The sequence below is a fragment of the Anas acuta genome, chromosome 18 (assembly GCF_963932015.1).
Source record: "Anas acuta chromosome 18, bAnaAcu1.1, whole genome shotgun sequence".
NCBI classification, from domain to species: Eukaryota; Metazoa; Chordata; class Aves; order Anseriformes; family Anatidae; genus Anas; species Anas acuta.
Window position 1 is genome coordinate 4,312,341 of NC_088996.1, and position 18,631 is coordinate 4,330,971.

Sequence of the window (18,631 nt, forward strand, 5' to 3'; positions counted from 1 at the left end):
GGGGAGCATCACGACCTGGGACAACTCAAGCGAAGAATCCCAGGGAAGGCAGAAAGGCTGCCACATCTCAGCTTAGCCAGCCCACCCTGAGCTCAGAAAACAAACCCTCTGCAGACAGAGGCAGAGTGATCTATTCCGATTTCCTTTCCAGGTTGTGCAGCGGCTTCCCCTCCCCGCCAGATAACCCTTCATGTTTTCGTGCCCGTTACACCCCCGCCTTGCCCTGCCCTCACCTCACGCCTCAGGGCTACCCGGACCCGCCGCTCGGCTTCGCGCGCCACCCTCCCTCCGCCAATCACCGAGCTTCGTCCGGGCGGCCGCGCGGGATCCCACCAACCAGATGGCGGCTTCTTGACACCTCCCCGAAGCACCACCGCGGCTCCCCAGCGCCGTGGCGTCCCGCTTTGCCAGCGACCCTAATGGCGGCCCCGGCGGCGCGGGGGGGAGGCCCGGCGGAGACCGGTGAGTAACGGGAGGGGGGGGGGGCGGCGGGCCGCGGCCGGGCTCCTCCGTCCCTCCGGGCCCTGCTCCCTCAAACGGGATCCCCCGCACCCCTGCCCGGGCCGGGGCTGCCCGGAGAGGCCTGAGGGGAGCCGGAGCCGGTCCCATCCTTCGGCTGGAGGCTTCCGAGCGGCGCCGCTCCCCTCAGCCCCCGACCGCTGGCGCCTTGCTGAGGCGGTCCTGAAGGAGAGGGGAAAGCGGGGCGGGAAGGAGGGAAAAAACACAACAAAAACACACCAGAAAAAGCCCAAAAAAAGAGCTCCAACACGTGCTCGTGGTTAAACACACCCGGCCGGGGGCTCCTCGCAGCAGCCCGGCCCACACGGCTACCAGCAGGAAGAATTTCCCTCAGCCCGAGGCTGACAGGAATTTGTGCCTCCAAGCGACAAAAGCGGCCACAGGGCCCCAAAAAAACAGGTCGGGGATGGGCAGGTTTGCGGCTGGGGCTGTGCCCGGTGCTGGTGGCACAGCACACCACAGCAGCACCGTTTTGTGCCCACCAACAGAAAAAGGTTTTATACAGGGATTTAAAACTTACAGAGTTGTTGCAGAAAGAACATCGTACCATGGAAAACTTCCTAACTTTGTCTCATCGGCATTTAAAGTTACCAAGTTAGCAGCAGATGAACCTCACACATCCATCCATCTTCCTGAGGCATCGACCAAGCAGTAAATGTAGTAGTAAATGCTTTTTTTGTTTCTTCCCACTTTTCCATCACAGATGAGGAAGCTCCTATGTCACATCTGCTTAAAATCCTATTATTTTCCCCAAGAACTGGGGAACAAAGTTCATAGTTGAACAAGCCGCTCACACCCAGTGAGGTACAACAATACAGGGCACAATCTCAATGAAACACTCGAGATTCCTTAAAAACACAAATCTCTAGATAAATACACTGTTACCTAGCAGCCACCTTACTGTTGAACTACATCTTACTCAATTATAGCAAAAACTGAACAACCTGGCAAGCACAACCTATTTACTTTCCAAGAAGCCTGTAATAGAGGCATGTGTAAAAGTAGCTACACTCTGCTGGCTTTATACAAGATACCTCACGTTCTTTTTATTTCTTTGTTGCCTTTTTATTTCTTTGTTGCCTTTTACTCAAGCACATCAAAACACTTTGCATAATATTCTTAATTGTGACCTTTTTCACCAACACATTGCCAACCTTTTTTTATCTGATGAGAAGATTAAGATATTAGTACTGAGCTTAGGTCACAGAACAAATCAATATTGGTACTGCAAGTGGAACACCAAGAAAACAAACTTTTTTCTTCTGATCTTCACATTTCAGCTCTGTTTAAGGCTGTTTCTTGGAGGTTACCCACATTTCTGATACAGTCCTACCCAGCCTAGCTGCTAGAAGGCACAGCAGGCACTGCAGAGACCCACCTGCTCCAAGCAGAGAGACATTCTTGAAGGTTAGTGAGGGTGTGAGGGCTTATATACCCCTGTGCTGGTGGGCTTGGCCAGCAGCAGGGCTGGGGGGCACAGAGGATTGGCCAAAAGACAAGTCCTTCAGTAGAGTTGCCCAAAAGGAGAGTCAGGACTGGCAAATTGCCCTGCCCCCAGGCCTGTGGGAGGCAGGGTTTGCTCTCAGGTGGTTGGGTTTTTAGCACCTGTAATTGCAAATGGGACTGCTTCTACCAAATAAAGCACTTCTGTGCTCTGTCCAGAGTGCCCTTGAGTGAGTGGTGGAAAGGAGGTGTTAAGGAGCTGCACAGAGCTCCTGATTCCCCGTCCCAGTAGTGAGTCAGCTTACTGCCATGTTTCTAAACACAGTTGTTCATCATAAAACTTTAATGGAACATGTTATGAAAATATCAAAATACACAATCTGCTGAACTGAACGGTGCCTTTTCCACCTCAGGGCTGTGCTTTGTTTTGAACGAATGTATGAGTTTGATCTTGCTAATGGCCTTCAGGTGCTGTGTCTGTTTTGGGGAACTCTCAGAAAACACGCTCCCGTCAGCATGACATTTGGTAAATATGTCCAAATGGCAAACGTTGGTGTGAGAGGGTGTTTTTTTTGGCCTCGATTTACTATAAGCAATTATGCATTACTATAAGCAATTATGCACCCTTATTTATAAACTGGAGAAAAAGCTGCTCTTTTATCTATGAGTCAGTGTACACCAGCAAAAATTGATTTGCTAGAAGCTCCTATAAATACAGCATGGTCTTGTTTATTTTACTTTGAGCTGCTGCCTTTTTGTCATTTTCAGGCATTTCATTTTTTTTTTTAATGGAGGTTGTTATAAAATCCTGGTTCCCATAGCAACCTGTGTCATGATGATGAATGACAGCTGTCACTTTTGTGGTAAATTCTTCATACATTTGCTGTAAAATGTTTTAGTTGTCATTTAAGGCATCATGCCACAAAGCAGATGATGTCTCATCGCTCTGCAGAAGCTGGTGGGGCCCTTACAACTTCCAGAATTGTGCCTTTTGTTGCATTTTTCACTTTCAATTAGACTGAATACATGCTGTGTCTTTCTGTGACAGGCTTAGCATACCTGAAGCAGAAAAGATAAAGCAATCCTTTAATCCCTAAACACTCCTTTTTATTTTTATTTTTTTCCAAGAATGAAAAAATGAACACTACAAAGATTTTTCAGATTTATTATACCTTAATTTGAAACAGCGTTAGCTCCTGTGGAAACAGTAAAATAAACTAAACTAGTTTGGTCATTCTTTTGATCATATCTGCCAATTGCTTCTCAAGTCACCAGAAAAAAAAACACAATACAAATAAAAGTGTTCTTTTGAGTATCTTCTTTTTGTGTAGCATCTTGTTTTACCAATCTTAATCTTGCAAGTAAGTTGATACTCTGACTGAGGGCTGTTTACCTGAGACAGAGGCTGGTGTGCCAAAGCTATTTCTTACTGCCCTTCTCCCTCCTTGTTGCTCAGCTCTTGTTTTAAGTCTCCACTGTCCTGTGGAACAAGTCTCACGTGCAAGTCCTGTGCTGAAGAAAAAAGGAAGGAGTCAGAGATTTTTTATTTTGGAAAACACTCAGCAAGTAAGATTTAAGCAAAAAATAATTTCACCCTGAAAGGCACTCTTGCCAATTGCAGACAAATTTTAAGTTTGTTTCCAGTTTAATCCTGTTCCTGATTCAAGGTGGTAGAGGTCTCTCTCTCTTAGCAAGGGAACTGGAGCCTCTGTGAAATGCACTCCTGGTTCTTCACAGCCACACACCAGTGAGACGCTTGACCACTGCTGAGTCGCTAATACTTAGCACATACACAGCCCCAGTGCAGAGGATCTCATTTTACAAATACTAATACATTTACTTCACAGTTTCTCTCGGAAGCAGGGATGAATCTCCTTGTCTTTAGTACAGGGTTATTGAGGCAGGGAATGTTTAGCTGGTCCAAATTTTGACAAGTTCTTTTTTTCACAAGCTGATAGCAAAGCCAAGAAGTGTGACTGCCAGCTGCCTTGCTGTAATTATTCTGTGCTCTCAATGGCTCTCAAATCAATTGACAGTATCACTTTATGCACCTTTGGAAGCCCATATATCAGCAAATGTGACCATATTGCAAATTAGCAGGCAGACATCTCAGCTACTGATGAGTAGGAAGACCGTATGGTTCTGCTGATATCAAAACAATCAGCTCTAATCTAAGCCATGCTTTCGGAGGCAGCTGCTTTTTTCGTTATTATCTGTTCCCCCGTGTTTCTATTCTTGGTGACAGATCAGACTTCTGTTCTTGAGGAATACACTTTTGGCAGCAAGAAATGTTCCGAGTCCCCATCATTTTTATAGTCTATGTTGAGAATTTGCAGTAAATAACACGAAAGAATCAGTGATTGAATGCTTTCAGGAAAGCACTTATCGTTAGCTTGATTTCTTTTTCTCCCCAAAGACTTGCAGCTTCTGAAACACATTTTTCTTTCCCGGTGTCTATAGGTTCAGTGTGCTATATCGTGTTGTATAGTTTCTTATTAAATTTCAGCAGTGATATCTTATACTGATGGTGTGAGTAAGTTGCCATGCTTTAAAACCGACCTTAAATGGAGGAGCTGAAAGCGCCGTGTTTATTACCCATCTGAATACACTGACTGCATAAGACAGCATTCAGTGTGCTTAGGTACATGAAAGTTGAATGGTGCTTTGTAGAGTTCTGCTTTTGATGTTCAGAAGGATGTTTCAAATACTTCTTGATATTCAGATCAAGGCACTTCTGAACACAAATGAGTTCAGAGTGACGGGAAGGTATTCTTTGGGTTTGAAAAGGCATGGATGGCAGCTCCACTTGCTGAAACCAAGCAATGAGCTGAACTCATTCATTCTTAGAAAGTAAAGAAATCCTAACGTGTAGTGCCGACTTCTCCACATGGCTAAGGCCCAGTTCTGCATGCAGGATTTTCAGAGTTAGCATTTTGTTAGTGATATGAGCAGGGGACTGTGTTATTTTATTTGGTGGGAGCTGTGCTGGGTTTCTCTCTACCTAATGATTTGGATGCACTTCCCAGCCTGGCTGTAGCATGATGACACTCGAATGCCACATCCAGCCATTTCCAAGTCTCACAGACTGCTGCAAGCATCAGAATCTCGAGGAGAAGGGAGGGTGCTGGAAAAGTGAAAGGGGAAGACTGGGTGCCCTTGGAGCCTCAGGTGTGCGACTGGAGCAACCGCAGCCTCAAGCATCTCTGATCGTCTGCGGCTGAATACGTGACGCCCACTGACATGTTCCAGCAAAGCAGCCCTGTTTCATTTCTGTCCTGCTCTCTGGCAGAGTTGAACGTGTTGACAGCATGAGTGACTAATTGCCTGGGCAGACAGAAGAGAGATAAGAACAAGGAGGACAGAGGAGGCAGATAGTTTTGTGTAGAGGAAGCAGGAGTGCACAGAACTCCTGGGATGGGTCCAGAGCGTGGCATGGCCTTGCTGTTTTCTAGGGGTGATGGAGGGACACATACCCCGTGCGGGGAATTACAGGAATCCCTGAAAGAGAAGAGTCTGGGAGGAGAGCTGGGATGGATGGCTGCACATCTCTGCAGATCGATGGACTGCGAGTTGCCTGCAGAATTCAGGAATTGCTTCTGCTTCTTGTCATGTGAAGCAGTTTTCTGGGTGTTTGTGAGACCCCTGTAATGCATCTGAGGTTTTAGTTTGTATGACATAATTCTTGCAACTAATCTTGCAGAGTTTTTATTTTGACGAAGCATGCATTTGAAAGGAAGTGTGCAAATTGCATTTTATATAGCTACAATGCTAGTCCTAGTGCAGAAATTCAGGAAAGCTTGTTTCTCTTTGCAGCCTGTCTTTGCTTTTACTATCAACTGTCCTGCAGCCAATTTTGGAGAAGCCCTGAGTGTGTTTGATGATGAAGCAGTGCCGCATACGCTACTGATTACCTTTGCAAGCTCTTATATTGTTCATTTTAACAGCTTTTGAATTTCTCTAGATAAGGAGCCTCTTTCCAACCAGACTTCCGTACTTTAACACTGCTGCTGTGGATCCTGCTTCCTAACACTGAGGGACTTCGGGGTGGTGTTCCTAAGCATGCGGGTGGTGTGCCTTGAACTTTAAGGCATGGTGTGTGTTGCATTCAAGATCACATTTCAGCCCGGTGCCTAACCCAGAGGGGCACTCGCTGCAGCGCAGCAAATCCTGCCTCCTGCCCTGCTGCCACCCGTGGCCCCCGCCCTGCAGCCAGAGCCACTCGCTACCGCTGCTGATCCAGACTCTGAGGGATTAGCACAGACAGTTCAGGTTGTTTTTTCTCGCTCTGCTTTTGTGACTTTGGCTTCCCAGTTACCCAGTCTCGTCACTGATAATTGTGTTTTTGAAGTCCAGATCCAGAGAGTTCAGGCACTTTGCTTTTGTCTGAACGAGTGAGAGCAAGGTGCATAAATCCTGCGGTACTAATAAATCTTCTGTCGGGAGGGAGTAAAAAGAAGAATCGTGGATTTATTTCTTAGCCCTCTAATTGTTAGTGGCCGTTTCCTCCATCTTAAAATCATCTCTTTTGTAGAAATGAGTCTCAAGTTAAAGCAAGATACCAAAGCTCTAATTGCTGTGTGCCAGCGCACAAAGCTGCATTTTCCTCCTTCCCACTCCCAGCTCCCTTTGTCAGCCTCGCTCCAGTAACTTTGTCTGATCCTCCCTTTGCAGTTGCTAATTGGCCTGGCAGGGATATGAAGTGACTGAAAATAGCTTCGTTCCCTCAGTGTGTGCACATTGACAGGGGTCACGGAACAGAAAAGTAGGGCAGAGTCCAGACTTGCGGCTCATGCCAGCCAGACGGCGGCCAGCAAATGGCACTTGCAGGTGCTGGTGGCTGTGCTGCACGCGGTTCTTTGAGAACAGGAAGCCTGAGGACTGAATACTTGCTGCTTCCCAGAAGGCAGGGGCACTGCTTGCCTGCACGAGAGGAAATAGTGACATCTAACACTTCGGCCTGGCAGTGGGGGCTTTCTGAGCGAGCTTTAGATGCCTTTTATTTCCCTTCAAATTACGCAGCATCGCAGTAATAGTAGCAGTCGTCGCAGAGCAGTGCTGTAGGTGACTGTCACAAGGATGGGATCGCCAGAATCCTTGGAAGAAGGCAGTGCAGTAGTCTGGGGTGATAAAGCCCCGCTGGCAAAAGCCAGCCCTCTGTATCTAGAAGTGTGTTGGGATTGATTTGCAGAACTAGCTACTTCCTTGTTTGCTTGGATTTACAAGAAGTGCATGTCCAAGCCCTGAGCTGGTGTGGGATGTTAAAATAGAAACTAGAGTTATTAACCAACAAACAGGCTTTCCCAAGACCACTTGTTGCATAATCTTTTAATATCTCAGTGTGTATATGTGAATACTCTGAAGCAAGGCACACAGACCCTTTGCTGGGCACCACAAAAGATGTTTTTGTGTCTGTGGAAAGAGCAAATTTATGCCATGGGAGATCAAGGGATGGACAGGCTAGGAAAAGGATGGGGGCTCCAGAGCTGCTTCCTAGCTGAATTCTGCCAGAGTCCCAGTTTGTTAAAATAAAAATGGTCGGGTCCCCAGCAGCACAGCCCTGTCACAGGGAGTGTTTTGCAGCAAATGGAAGAATCATTACTGCAGGCTCTATTAGAGATTAGCTGGACAAAGCTCCCAGAAGATAAGAATAGCAAGACAAATAGCTATGGGTAACAGCCTGCTCCAACACCTGGTGGAATCCAGAGCCTTGTCAGCTTTTTCTGGATGCTTGCCTGAAAGTATGTCAGGGCTGCAATTACTGCTCTTACTCGGAGCTGCGGGGAGCTCAATTCATCTCCTGCTTCCAGTTTTGGGGGGGTTAAGCTGATGGGATCAGCTCTGGGTAAAAGGGGAGGCGTTGTACTATTAGAAGCACTTTCTGCTCCCCAGTTCTCCTTCTTTTAAAGAACAATCTGAATTATGTGAATTCCATCGCGTTCTTGTCCTAAAGGCAGCGGTATGGGGAGATTAATTGCTTCCCCTTCTGTTTCCGCAGCTGGTGATGTGAGAGACATTCTCCCCTGAGAAGCAATCCCCTTCTGCTGGACATGCTTACGGAATTGCATAGCCATGGACCTCAAGGAGAAGTGTCAGGTAGGTTTCCTTGTAAGGGTCACGTCCAACTTAAACCTTGAGCCCTTTTAACTGTATTTCATTACTTTGAGCCAAGACTCACCGCTTGGCACTTTTATGGGATGGTGCAACTCATGGTTAGTGTCAGAAGTGAGAGCTCTGTCACCTTCACACCCCGGGGATGTACTGGCGTGGAGCAGTCGCTAAGGTCTGCTGTGGGGTGGCCCACAGATGGCAGGGTGCTGTTCTGTAGTAGTCGTCTCATATTTTACAGCCCGTGGATCAACATTCAGTGGGATGAGAGCTAGGTATCCCCAAAGCAGTTAACAGACCTCATGAGGTGGGCTCCCAGGAACCAGCGGTGTGATTTCCTCCTGCGCTCACAAGTCAGCTGTGGATTTTAGTGCTGCTCAGTTTTCTTGTAGAAGTCAGCTAACCTAGGCAATGAGTTTGGGAAATTAATTTTTGTTTGATGGCTTTACACATAGCTTGCTTCGTCAGAGGCCCAAAATTGTTTCCACAGGGATCTATTTAAATGTGTTGAATTGCTAGGGGGTGAGTGCTCACATCTCATCCAGATCCCTTTACAAGGAATCTCGGTGGAGCTGAAGAACTGAATGGCTTAGAGAAAGCAGAATTCCCATGTCTAGAACGAGTCCTTTGCAGGCTGGACTGAGGCACCATGGTGGAACAACACAGATGAAATATGTGCTCTCACATATGCTGTGTCTTTTTTGAGGTTTAAGGTAGGGCTTCGGTCCTCTGGCTTAGTTTAGCTTTATCTGAGAGGCTGAATTCACAAGGTGTTTTCAGTAAAATAGGGTAACGAAATCCTCCGAGTCCCGTTTTTCCGATGACCAGTGTATGTAGGTACTGGGCAACTTTGTGCTGGAAGTGCTGCAAGATGTTCTTTCAAGACTCGGTTTAGCCTTATTTCAGCAGCCACCTGGGTCGCAAATGTATTTGTCATTCCAAAAACGTGAACTGGGCCTTGCTCTGCATCCCAGTCAGTAATGGGAGTGATGGTTTGGGACCAGTGGAGAGGTTGTACACACCAGGCTCTCAGCTGGCTCTGGTAAGAGAACATTCTTGGTTTTCCTTTTCGGCGTCCCTCCCTCCACCACTCTTTAACCTTGTTCTGCCAGACAGAGCGTTTGCTGCCTCTGTTCCTCTGCGTGCATCCTTGTCCTGCTGTTTTGTTTACAGTGCTTCCAGCATCAAGAGGTGGTTTCGTTCATTAGTGCAAAGTGCGGTAGATAATCATCTAGAGCCAGATCTGCCCTAACAGATTACTACAGCAGCAACTTAAAAGGTGCTCAGTTTTTCACATCAGCCCTTGCACTTGCCTCCTAGGCTTCTTATTTCCTGCATTTGCTGTTCCGTGGTGTGCTACACCAGGAAGGCCTGCGCGTACTCACACCTGACCCCCTCAGCACTGGCATGCTCGGAGGATGTGTTTGAACTGTGTTATGTCAAATTGCTGGATTTCTATGGAGGTAGCATTCCAATGAAGATAATGATCTATTTATTCTCTTGCTAATGACATTGTAAGCTCTCTGGTATTGATCATTCGAAGAGATGACGCAATGACCATTCTGCACAGAGATGTGGTCTGCATGGGATCTGAGCGCTCCAACAGCGGCACTGCTGCAACCACAGCAGAGCACGGGGGGGGGGGACACTTTCGCTGCAGGTCACTATCTTTGTTTCATCTGCCTCTTTCTGATACGACATCCTTCCTCGTGCAGAGCAGGAAGAGCATACCAAATTGCCGGACAGACAGCAGAGTGGTCTGTTTTGTAACAGCCCTTTAAAAGTCTTCCATCTTGTGCTGTGGCTGAGTTTGCGGCGTGTCCTGCACAACAGATTACAGGGAAATGTGGTGTTTGGAAGCCTTAGTCTCCTTTCCTGATTTACTGAAGTTTTCTGTCCCTTCTTTCTGAACGGGGATTAAAATCACCACTCACTTTTCCATAGGAATTAAAAAATCCTTGGTGCATACAGCTGTGTTTTATAACTTCCTTTGTTTAAGGGCTGAGGAAAGACCATGGGTGAATATACGTGCAATAAGAGTTAGAGCTCCTGGAGCAGAGGACATGCTCTGAGCACTGCTGCAGACATGTGTCACTCACAAGGATGAGAGACATCCTCTGGCTTCAGTCAGCTAATACATTTCTGTTGTTAGAAATGGCTGAGGATCAGAGTTTGTCAGGTGTAATGTAGGCCACCTTCCAGTCCTGCCAGAAGCCAGACACTGCGGAGAAAAGCAGAGAGGATTTTAGGAGCACTGCCAAAACCCTCTTAAATTAAATGTACCGATTTCTTGTTCTTTCCCCTTTTCTCCTGACTTTTTAATTTTCTCTGTATTTCTGAAGTGAATTTAATACTTGTGAAAAGTGCCAGAATCTCTGCTCCGAGACCTGCTGAGCGTATATCAAGGTAGACAAAAGCATTGATTGCTGCAGGAGAGCACGAGGCTCATGAGTTTGAGTTACTTCAGCTGGGTCGTACCTGAAGCAAGTCCATCTATTAGAAATTATTGACATCATCCATCCCACAGTTACCAGTAATTACTGAGCTGTGTTACCCCAGTGTAATTGCTGCAGCCTGACAGCAGTGCTGTGCCTCATGGCTACAGCCTGGGAATGGATTTGAGAGATCCTGGGCTCTACTCCACGGTGCTCTGGCTGTAGCACAGATGGTCCTGAGCGATCTCCTTCTGCTGTGCCTAACCAGAGCTGCAGTCCTACCTTTGGACTGAAGAGCAGCCTAACTCCTCCGTCTCTTCTCATCTTTCCCGTAACCATCTCTGTTGTTTGTTTTTTTTTTTTTTCACTGCTTTGCAGGTTCTTAAAATCTTAGCCCTTCTTCCAAAGGCTTTTTCCCAAACTGATCTTTTTTTCTACAGGTGTCTCTCTTCTATGCTGCAGTGTTTTCTTTTAACGAGTTTCAGTCCCTCCCCTGTGCCTTCATACTCAGCCTGTTACTTCAACCCAGTGTTATCTTCAGATCTTAAGTTTATGGCTTCTGTTCTTTCTAAGACAGCACATTCTGTTATTTAATGCACAAATGCATGGCCAGATGCAATTTATGGTACCAGATGATACCAGAAGGAAGTTACGTAGTGCTAATTACTGCCCTGCCCAAAATGCTTCAGAGCAAAGTCTCTCAGCAGTGGGGTGAAGAAGAGGAGTCGATTAGATGTATTTCCATTTGTGTTGTGATCAAACGGGGGGTTTCAGAGCTGGAAGAAAGTTGTGTTGGGATCTCCTGACTGCATGGAGCACAAAGGTTATTCCTGGTACTGCGCTGTCACTGGCAACTTGTTTTATTCACAGTCATCCAAGTCTCCAGAAGATGCAGAGCCACAGGAAACAGCTCAGCAAGCCCCACAATAAGAAGGGGCTGACACGTGTATGTTGCTTGAGGATTTGCCCAGTCTAACCCCATCGATGTCCTTCTTTTTTTTTTCTTCTTTACTTTTTTTCTTTGTTATAAATCGAGGAGGTGAGTTTAGTTTCTTAGTAGGAAAGGAGGAGGTAAGGAAAAATTGTGCCATTAGGACATTTTATTCCTCTCTGCAATTTAAAATCAATTTAACATTGTTGTCTAGGAAACCAAGTGGCCTACAGAAGGATGAAGGATGTCCTCTTCCCTCTTTCTCCCTCTCTGCTTTTTCCTGAAGTGACATTAAATGCAGTAGCTGCCTCCATTCAACTTTGCCTTTAAGAGCTTCATGAGATAATGTACCAAAGCGTAACTCACTGCCAACACAAAGGTGATAACTCGTTCTTTCAGGAATTGTCTTAGATCTTCCCTCCACTGGGTTTATTTTAAATATTGAGACCTCTCATCTCTGCGTTTCTGGCTTTAAACACAGAACAGCAGCTGGGCCTGTTTAGGCATCTGAATCTCAGGGAAGGAGAGGAAGTGAAGAGCTTGGCCAGGGCTCGTAGGCAAGTCCTGACACCTGCGTGTGCTCTCCAGAGCGACACGATCTGCTGAGACTGGAAGTGTTCATTCCATTTTATACAGGCTCACTGTAGTCCTTGGCAGGCTATTGGCTGCTTCTTGGCTGGGACGGTTCATTACCATGTGGAAGGAAAGGAATTGATTTAATGATTGCTTTGCAGAACCGGGCAGCCCAGACAGAATCGGGACAGCGCTGTAGTAGGAGCTATCTAAAAACCCGAGGCACTTCCCTCCAGCAGTGAAAAAGCATTCCTGTAAAAGATGAGAATGGGGCGGAGGAGGCTCGTTCCTGCCTCACCTCCCAAGGCCTTTTGCTTGCAGTACCTGTGCTGGTGCCCAGCCCTTCCCTGCCTGCACCAGTCCTTTGCCCTCTCTGTGCCACGTGCAAGTGGGGAGCCCCAGGCGCAGTGCGTGGCAGGGAAGAATCTGTGGGCACCTCGGGTGGCTCAGGATGTGCGAATAGGGGAGGCTTAGAGGGGCTTTTCTTGTTTTCTCTGTTGACAAGAAGAGAGGGTGGCAACACTTCAGACTGGACCTGTAACCACCTAGTTTATTTTTGAGTTTGAATCCAAAGCTGTGAAGTCATCTGGATGATTCTCTAGAGCTACAAAGGGAAGTTAGGATTCCTGGATCTCTCTGTCTTGATCTAGTCTTCTTTCCTAGCTTGCTCAGGTGTTACCTCCCCTGTAGAATATTTTATAGCACTTTGTCGTGTCTAATTTGCCATCTGCTTTTCCACAGAGCTCTGCCTGTCAGCATCAGCCCTTACTGTGCATGTGTATGCGTCCCTACAGGCAGGGAACCCGGGGATTCTGGCTGCATCGGCTCCATCTGATGAATGGACCATTCTTTCAGACATCTGGTGCTATCCTGGGCAAACTTTCTTCTCTCTGCCTTTTTTATTTTTTTCCCTTTCTCTCCCTCATCCCCCACCCCCATCCACCGCCTCCTTGCTGGATCTGCAGCGTGACTGGAAACAGGCTGAATTAATCAGCAGCCTGGTGCTTCACTCTGCTGCTTCTGTCTCATTCTCTGCAGCGCCGGGCTCTGCACAGTCTTGCTCTCTCTCCCTCTTTGCTCTCTCGGTTTTGGAGGGCAGCAGCAGTGCAAGTTGCTGTGGAAGTGGCGCAGGAATTCAGCCCCGATGCTCTTTAAGCAGGCTGATCTCTGGATCCCCCGCCAAGGCAAATGCCGCAAAGTAAGTTTCTCTCCCTTAGCGTTTACATTCAAAATGGCTTTCCCTCTCTCCCTCCCCGACCTGCATCCTGCCTGACGTGATGGTGCATGAAGAGCTTGGGTGTTTTGGGGAAAGAGGTTAGGGCAGGACACGGAGCCGTGAAGATTTTAGCAAAGGGATGGTGTGGTGTTGGAGGGGCTGGGGAAAAAAACCCTGTTTGAAACTGCAGATTTAACCCTAGGACTAGCAGGAGGGACTGAAGATGATTTTAGCTGCTGACTCCTTCTTTGCTGCCCTTCTGCCTTTTGACTTAAATTTGTCTGCTTCTCTTATGTGCTTCGATCTGTAGCTGTTGATCCTCCTTACCCCTTTGAAACGTGCTTTGTGGTGCACCTGCTAGATCACATCATAGTTTTAGTCCCCGAAGTCTTCAGATGAAGAAATGGGGATGGGAAGGAAACTATTAGGAGGATGAAAGAATTGCTGAACTTCTATTAGTTCTATTGATTTCTGAGCATTGCTTGTCTCGGGGAGGGGATTACCATCCTCTGGAGTAAGCTCTGCATTGGCATGAAGCAGTACAGAGTGTGTCAAAACAGACTAAATACGGACCCCCACCTGGTCTCTGAACTCGAAGGAACACTGTAACAGGATAAATTAAAGTAATTAAGGCTTTAAAATGCACAGTACAGGTGAGCTTCAGAGCACTGCATAAACACTGCCTCATCCTGCCAGCAGCCTGGTGGAGCAGGTGACTGTGGCTGGGGATTTGCTGCTGCAAACAGGACCGAAGAGACAGACCGGGGAAGGTGCAATCAAAACAATCCTGCTGCTGAGCTGCTGCTGGCTGAGGGAGAAAGAAAGCGCTGAGCTTTGCATTACCCGTGTGGAAAGGTTGATTGTGCCTGTTGGCATCTCGCTCTGTGCTTTACAGAGGGCATAAAATCTGAATGTCATTGTCTGGAATAAAATGGACTCTGTTTGCAGCAACATGCAGCGGTGATTCAGCCGGCTGAGTAGTGCTGCTCTGGCCAGATCTCTGAGATCCGTGCTCCTGCTGCTCTGCTCCTTTGCTGTGTAGGGCTGCAGGCCCTGTTAGCGATGAGCTGCAGGGAGCCTCAAAGCCACCGTCCACACTGGATCCCCCGCAGACCCCCAGTTACCACGCTGTGGGGGCTCTTTTTTTTTCCTGGGACAGGCGGATTCGGGGCTGCCTTTCATCCTGTTGCTGCAGATGGAGGAACGAGACAGCTGTTGACTCCTGCTCTGCCCATTAATTCGGGCACTGCTGTGCTGCAGACTTGGTTCATTTGATTTGAGACCACCAGCAGTTAGGCTGTGGCTGCCAAGCTCATGTCAGGTGGCATTTAAACCGCGTTTAAAAGCTGTGTTTGCCGTGCCTTCTGGTATGTTTCCTTGTACAGCCACTTTTAAAGGCAGGGGTCCCCGCAGAGCTCTGATGTGCTTGATGGAGCTGCCTGAATCACGCCATCAACTCGTATTTCTTCTTTCTGTGCTGCCAAGTAGCATTCAGGTGGGTTGGTGAATGTTATAATCTTCCTAATGCCTATAGTTGGTAGGGAGTTGGTAGTCCCATTATAGAGATGAGAAACTAAAGCACGGAGCAGCCTCTGATCTTCCTGCTGTCACGCAGAAATCTGTGGCAGAAGGAGGAGCAGAATCCAGCTGCACCGACAGCCCAGATTCTCAGTCAAAAGATTATTCTTTATTGTGTGGGGAGAGGGAATGAGTAAGGGCGGAGGATTCAAGTACTTCTGGTCATGGATGAGCACTCTTGCAGAGCCAGGAAGCTGACCTCTAAAAGTAACCAGGTGAGCACCAAGAAAGACAAAAAGCCTGACAGAACCAGGGGTGTAGGTAATAAAAGGAAACCTTTGCCCAGAGTGACCAGTCTGTTGGCTTTGCTGGCTACATCTCTATCACTCTGCAGTGGATATTGGGTTTCAGACAGTCTGAGCACTACCTCAGCAGCTACAGCTCGGCAGACCTGCAGCGCACTGCTGTACGATTTGCTTCAGAACAAAAATAAATCCTTCCCTAGCACTAGCTGTCAGAAATATTGCCCCGAGATATCGCATGCTTTTGTGTGTGTGTGTCTGCCACCTGCCCCAGTGGGACTGAAAAAAGCCCCACTGCGGGTCCTGTTGTGCCTTCTCCTAAGCAAGAATCTGACTTTCCATCATGCAAATGCATTTGGTGGAGTTATTCCTCCTTGTGTGGTTGTGAAGCTGTGAATAATGCTCGGATTTCAGGAGGTGTGATCTCTGAAGTAGATTAATAGCCTGCAAACTATTACTGTTAAATTAAAAACTGCCTTCGTGTTTCTGCTAGAGGAATGCAGCTCTCAAAAAAAGGCAGGACATCCTCCTGCCCAGTTTCCCACCTCCAAGTGTTTAAATCTGAAAAGCAGTTGAGCCAAAGAGTTAAAAAATGGGCCTGGGGTGTGCAGCCTGGGGAGAAGGAAACAACCTGACAGTGCCTGGCAGGGGCTTTCCATCCCACTCTGAATCAGAGGTGGAATTGCAATCTATGAAAATTGAAGCTTCTAGCAAATCCTCTGCTTTCCGTTCCCTTATTTGTTTAAACAGCCCTTTTACAGGCAGTTATAGCGAAGTGCACAGCAATCTGGGGGAGATCTCTTGCCTTTATTCTGCAAGAGACTGACTGCACAGAGGACAGGACAGGTCTACCACTCCGCTGGGTTCAATCAACCTACGTGTCTGCGGAGCCAGTGGGAAGGGCGAATTTTGTAAAGCCAAGCATATTTGTGTGCTCCAGTATTGTTTAAAAAAATCTTTGGCACATGTGGTACAACACCTATTATATCAACACAGACTGATACAACAAATCAATGTGCTGCTGTGGCTGTCTAAAGGTTGTATGAAAACAAGAGGACTTCAGGACACTAATATTTCGTGCGAGAAGCAGGCACGGCTAGATGGTGATGCTCAGGAACCCCGAGCATTTCTCCCCTGCCCCACCCTGCTGCAGGGGGGGAAATCAGAAAATCAGATCGATCTTTTCCTACCTATCCATCTGCAAACACTCCATCAGCTCACGAGGAAGGTAAAGGAAATGTTTCACTTTGAGCAAGGCAAGGCTATAGATGTAAACAAGCTCCTGGACCGATCTGCATTTGATATTTTATTTCCCTGCATCAAACTGGGGAGGGCCAACCGAGGGGAGAAGGCAGCAAAAAGTCTCCTGACTCTGTGGCTCCACTGCTGGCTCTGAGCTGCTTCTGGTCTCTTTCCTGAAGAGCCAAAGCAGCTCTTCAAACCAAAGGGCAGCTGCTAGATCTAGCTCAGGTTCCCTTTCCTTGACATTTGCAGGCACGCTCAGCAGTAATTTAACATTTAGGACATTTACTGAAAGCAGAGAAAAGAGGAGCTCATTCGCTCATCTTTTCAGCCTCCTGTTCAGCCTTCAGCGCGTTCGTTCCTTCTAGAAAACAGCATCATGTGTACAGAAATACCTCCTGCTCCGGCTGCTTTTTCCTTAATGGCCATCCTGCAGATTACAGCCCTGAGAGAGGCACCATCAGGCAAGGCAGAGGGTAGCAATCATCCCACACTGACCCGGCCTCGGTTACACCTCTCGGGCTCCGGCTGTCACAGCTGGGGCCGGGTGAGCTCCAAAAGAGCCCTAAGTGCACTCACAGAGCCTCGTGTGCTCTCTGGGCCTCTCGGGGTAAAGGAGGAAGCAACTGCTCATTTTCTCCTCAGGACTTTTTCCCTTCAGGCATGGGCAAAAGGAAAGTACAGCCTTTTAAAAGGCCTCGTGATATCCATCAGGGCTTTGCTTTCACTGCAACCTGGAGTTCATTGCCTGTTTTTTTTTTCTTTTCTTCTTCTTCAGCAGAAGCCCCGTGCTGAATACAGGCAGCTGGGTGGGCTGGTGTCGTCTAGCTGTGTGTGCTTCGACTTGAAAGTTAGCAGATGAGTCTTTGAACGCGACTTTCCAAAGCAAAGATGTGAACGTTGGGGTTTTTAGTAATGAACTGACACCTCCGGTGAGTGGCCTTCTTCACCCTGGGGTGCTCACCTCCCGTTCTGTGGCAGGAAGAGCATTTTCAGCTGATGAAAGGCTGCGGGGATCCCTCTGGGACAGCTTAAGAGCGCCTCGCTTTGCCACGCGGAAAGGTTTACTTTGGGGCATCTGAAAAATGCCTCATTAGCAGCTGATGACTTAGCAGGGTAGATCTTGTTGCGAAAACCTACGGCTGCCCTTTGCAGGATCCCAGGGTGTCTTTTATTGCCTGTCCCTTTCTTTGGTTCCAAGTGCGTTCCCTTGATGCTCACCTACAGTTTTCTGAGTCGCCACAGGCAGCCTCGCACTCACATTATTACCGTGTTTGTTTACCAGCCTGGCTCTGGCTGCCTGCTTCGCCAAATACTCCACGTTTTAAGCGTAAAGATGAGTGTTTGAAAATCTGCCCTTCCTGCTGTGCTTCCTCCTCAGCCCTGCCGCACTTTGCACTCGCCCTTCCTCACCTCCTCCGTCTGCCTCGCTTTGTGCCTACCTGCCCTTCCCTCGGCTGAGCCTACAGCAAAACCCTCCCAGCTGTGTGAAGGTGGGAGCAGGTGTGCAAGGATTTCAGGAACCTTTCCGATCCCCCCCTGAATTTGCTCCCTTTTCCTGCTCGCTGCCTGCTGTGATGTGAGTTTCTCTTTCTAGGCAGCGTGTAGCTGCACTGGACGTTGGCGTTGAGCACAGCTTTCTCTTTTTGACTTTGCTTTTCAGTTCGAGTCCCCCTTACTCTTGCTGCGTTTCAGTTTGTCTTTTATTTACCTGACTGCTTTCTTTGTGTTGAAAAGAAAGAGTAAATGCTGTTGTGGGTGCTTTGCTATGCCACAAACAGCCAGCAGCGAGCAACCTCAGTGTCCCTTGCTCGCCCCGCGTTGCACTCCTGCTTGCACCACTCCCTCGGTGCAGTGGCACACCCGTTGCCAGCTACGCTGCCTGCCCTCTTCTCCTCTGGGAGCCTTTGGGAGATGTTTAGTCCTGTGCTGATGTTACCTGGGCTGCTTCCAAGAACAACACGGAACCGCTTCCTCTAGTCCTAAAACTGACACAAAGAATGAAAACTACAGCAGGATTATTTTTAGTGCTCTAAAACTGCAGCTAAAGCAGCAGTGCTGGACTCTGTGTGGCCAGAATTTGCTGTTTCCAATTGTCCTTGGTAGGTAGGGGTGTGTGTGTGATAGATGATAGTTTGGAGAGCAGCTCTCTGCCATTCCTTGACACCCCGATACAGTTTTGGATTGGATCATCGCTGCAAACGGGTTTGAAGTCTGAGGCTGGTTTCCAGTGAACGCTTATCACAAAACCACTCCGTTAAGGAACAGGAAGAAAAGTGCCAGTCAGAGCTGAGATGCGCTTGCAGAGCTGGGTGTGGATGCGTGCGGCTCCTGAGCTGCTGCAGTT

At 47.8% G+C, this 18,631-nt stretch overlaps 1 protein-coding gene across 5 annotated transcripts in view; it reads left to right on the forward strand.

Moving 5' to 3' along the window:
• The first annotated feature begins 307 nt into the window (after window positions 1-307).
• Window positions 308-18,631, forward strand: part of TMEM94 (transmembrane protein 94) — a 50,272-nt gene continuing 31,948 nt past the window's right edge. The window contains exons 1-3 of one of the 5 annotated variants that reach the window (XM_068655161.1): window positions 369-462; window positions 1,800-1,926; window positions 7,958-8,055. In XM_068655161.1, coding sequence (XP_068511262.1) covers window positions 8,032-8,055 — 24 coding nt within the window. In that variant the 5' untranslated portion in view covers window positions 369-462; window positions 1,800-1,926; window positions 7,958-8,031. Of the gene's footprint in view, window positions 463-1,799; window positions 1,927-7,957; window positions 8,056-13,075; window positions 13,205-18,631 lie in introns of those variants that run through there. The other 4 variants (XM_068655160.1, XM_068655159.1, XM_068655158.1 and 1 more) reach the window with 4 other exon arrangements.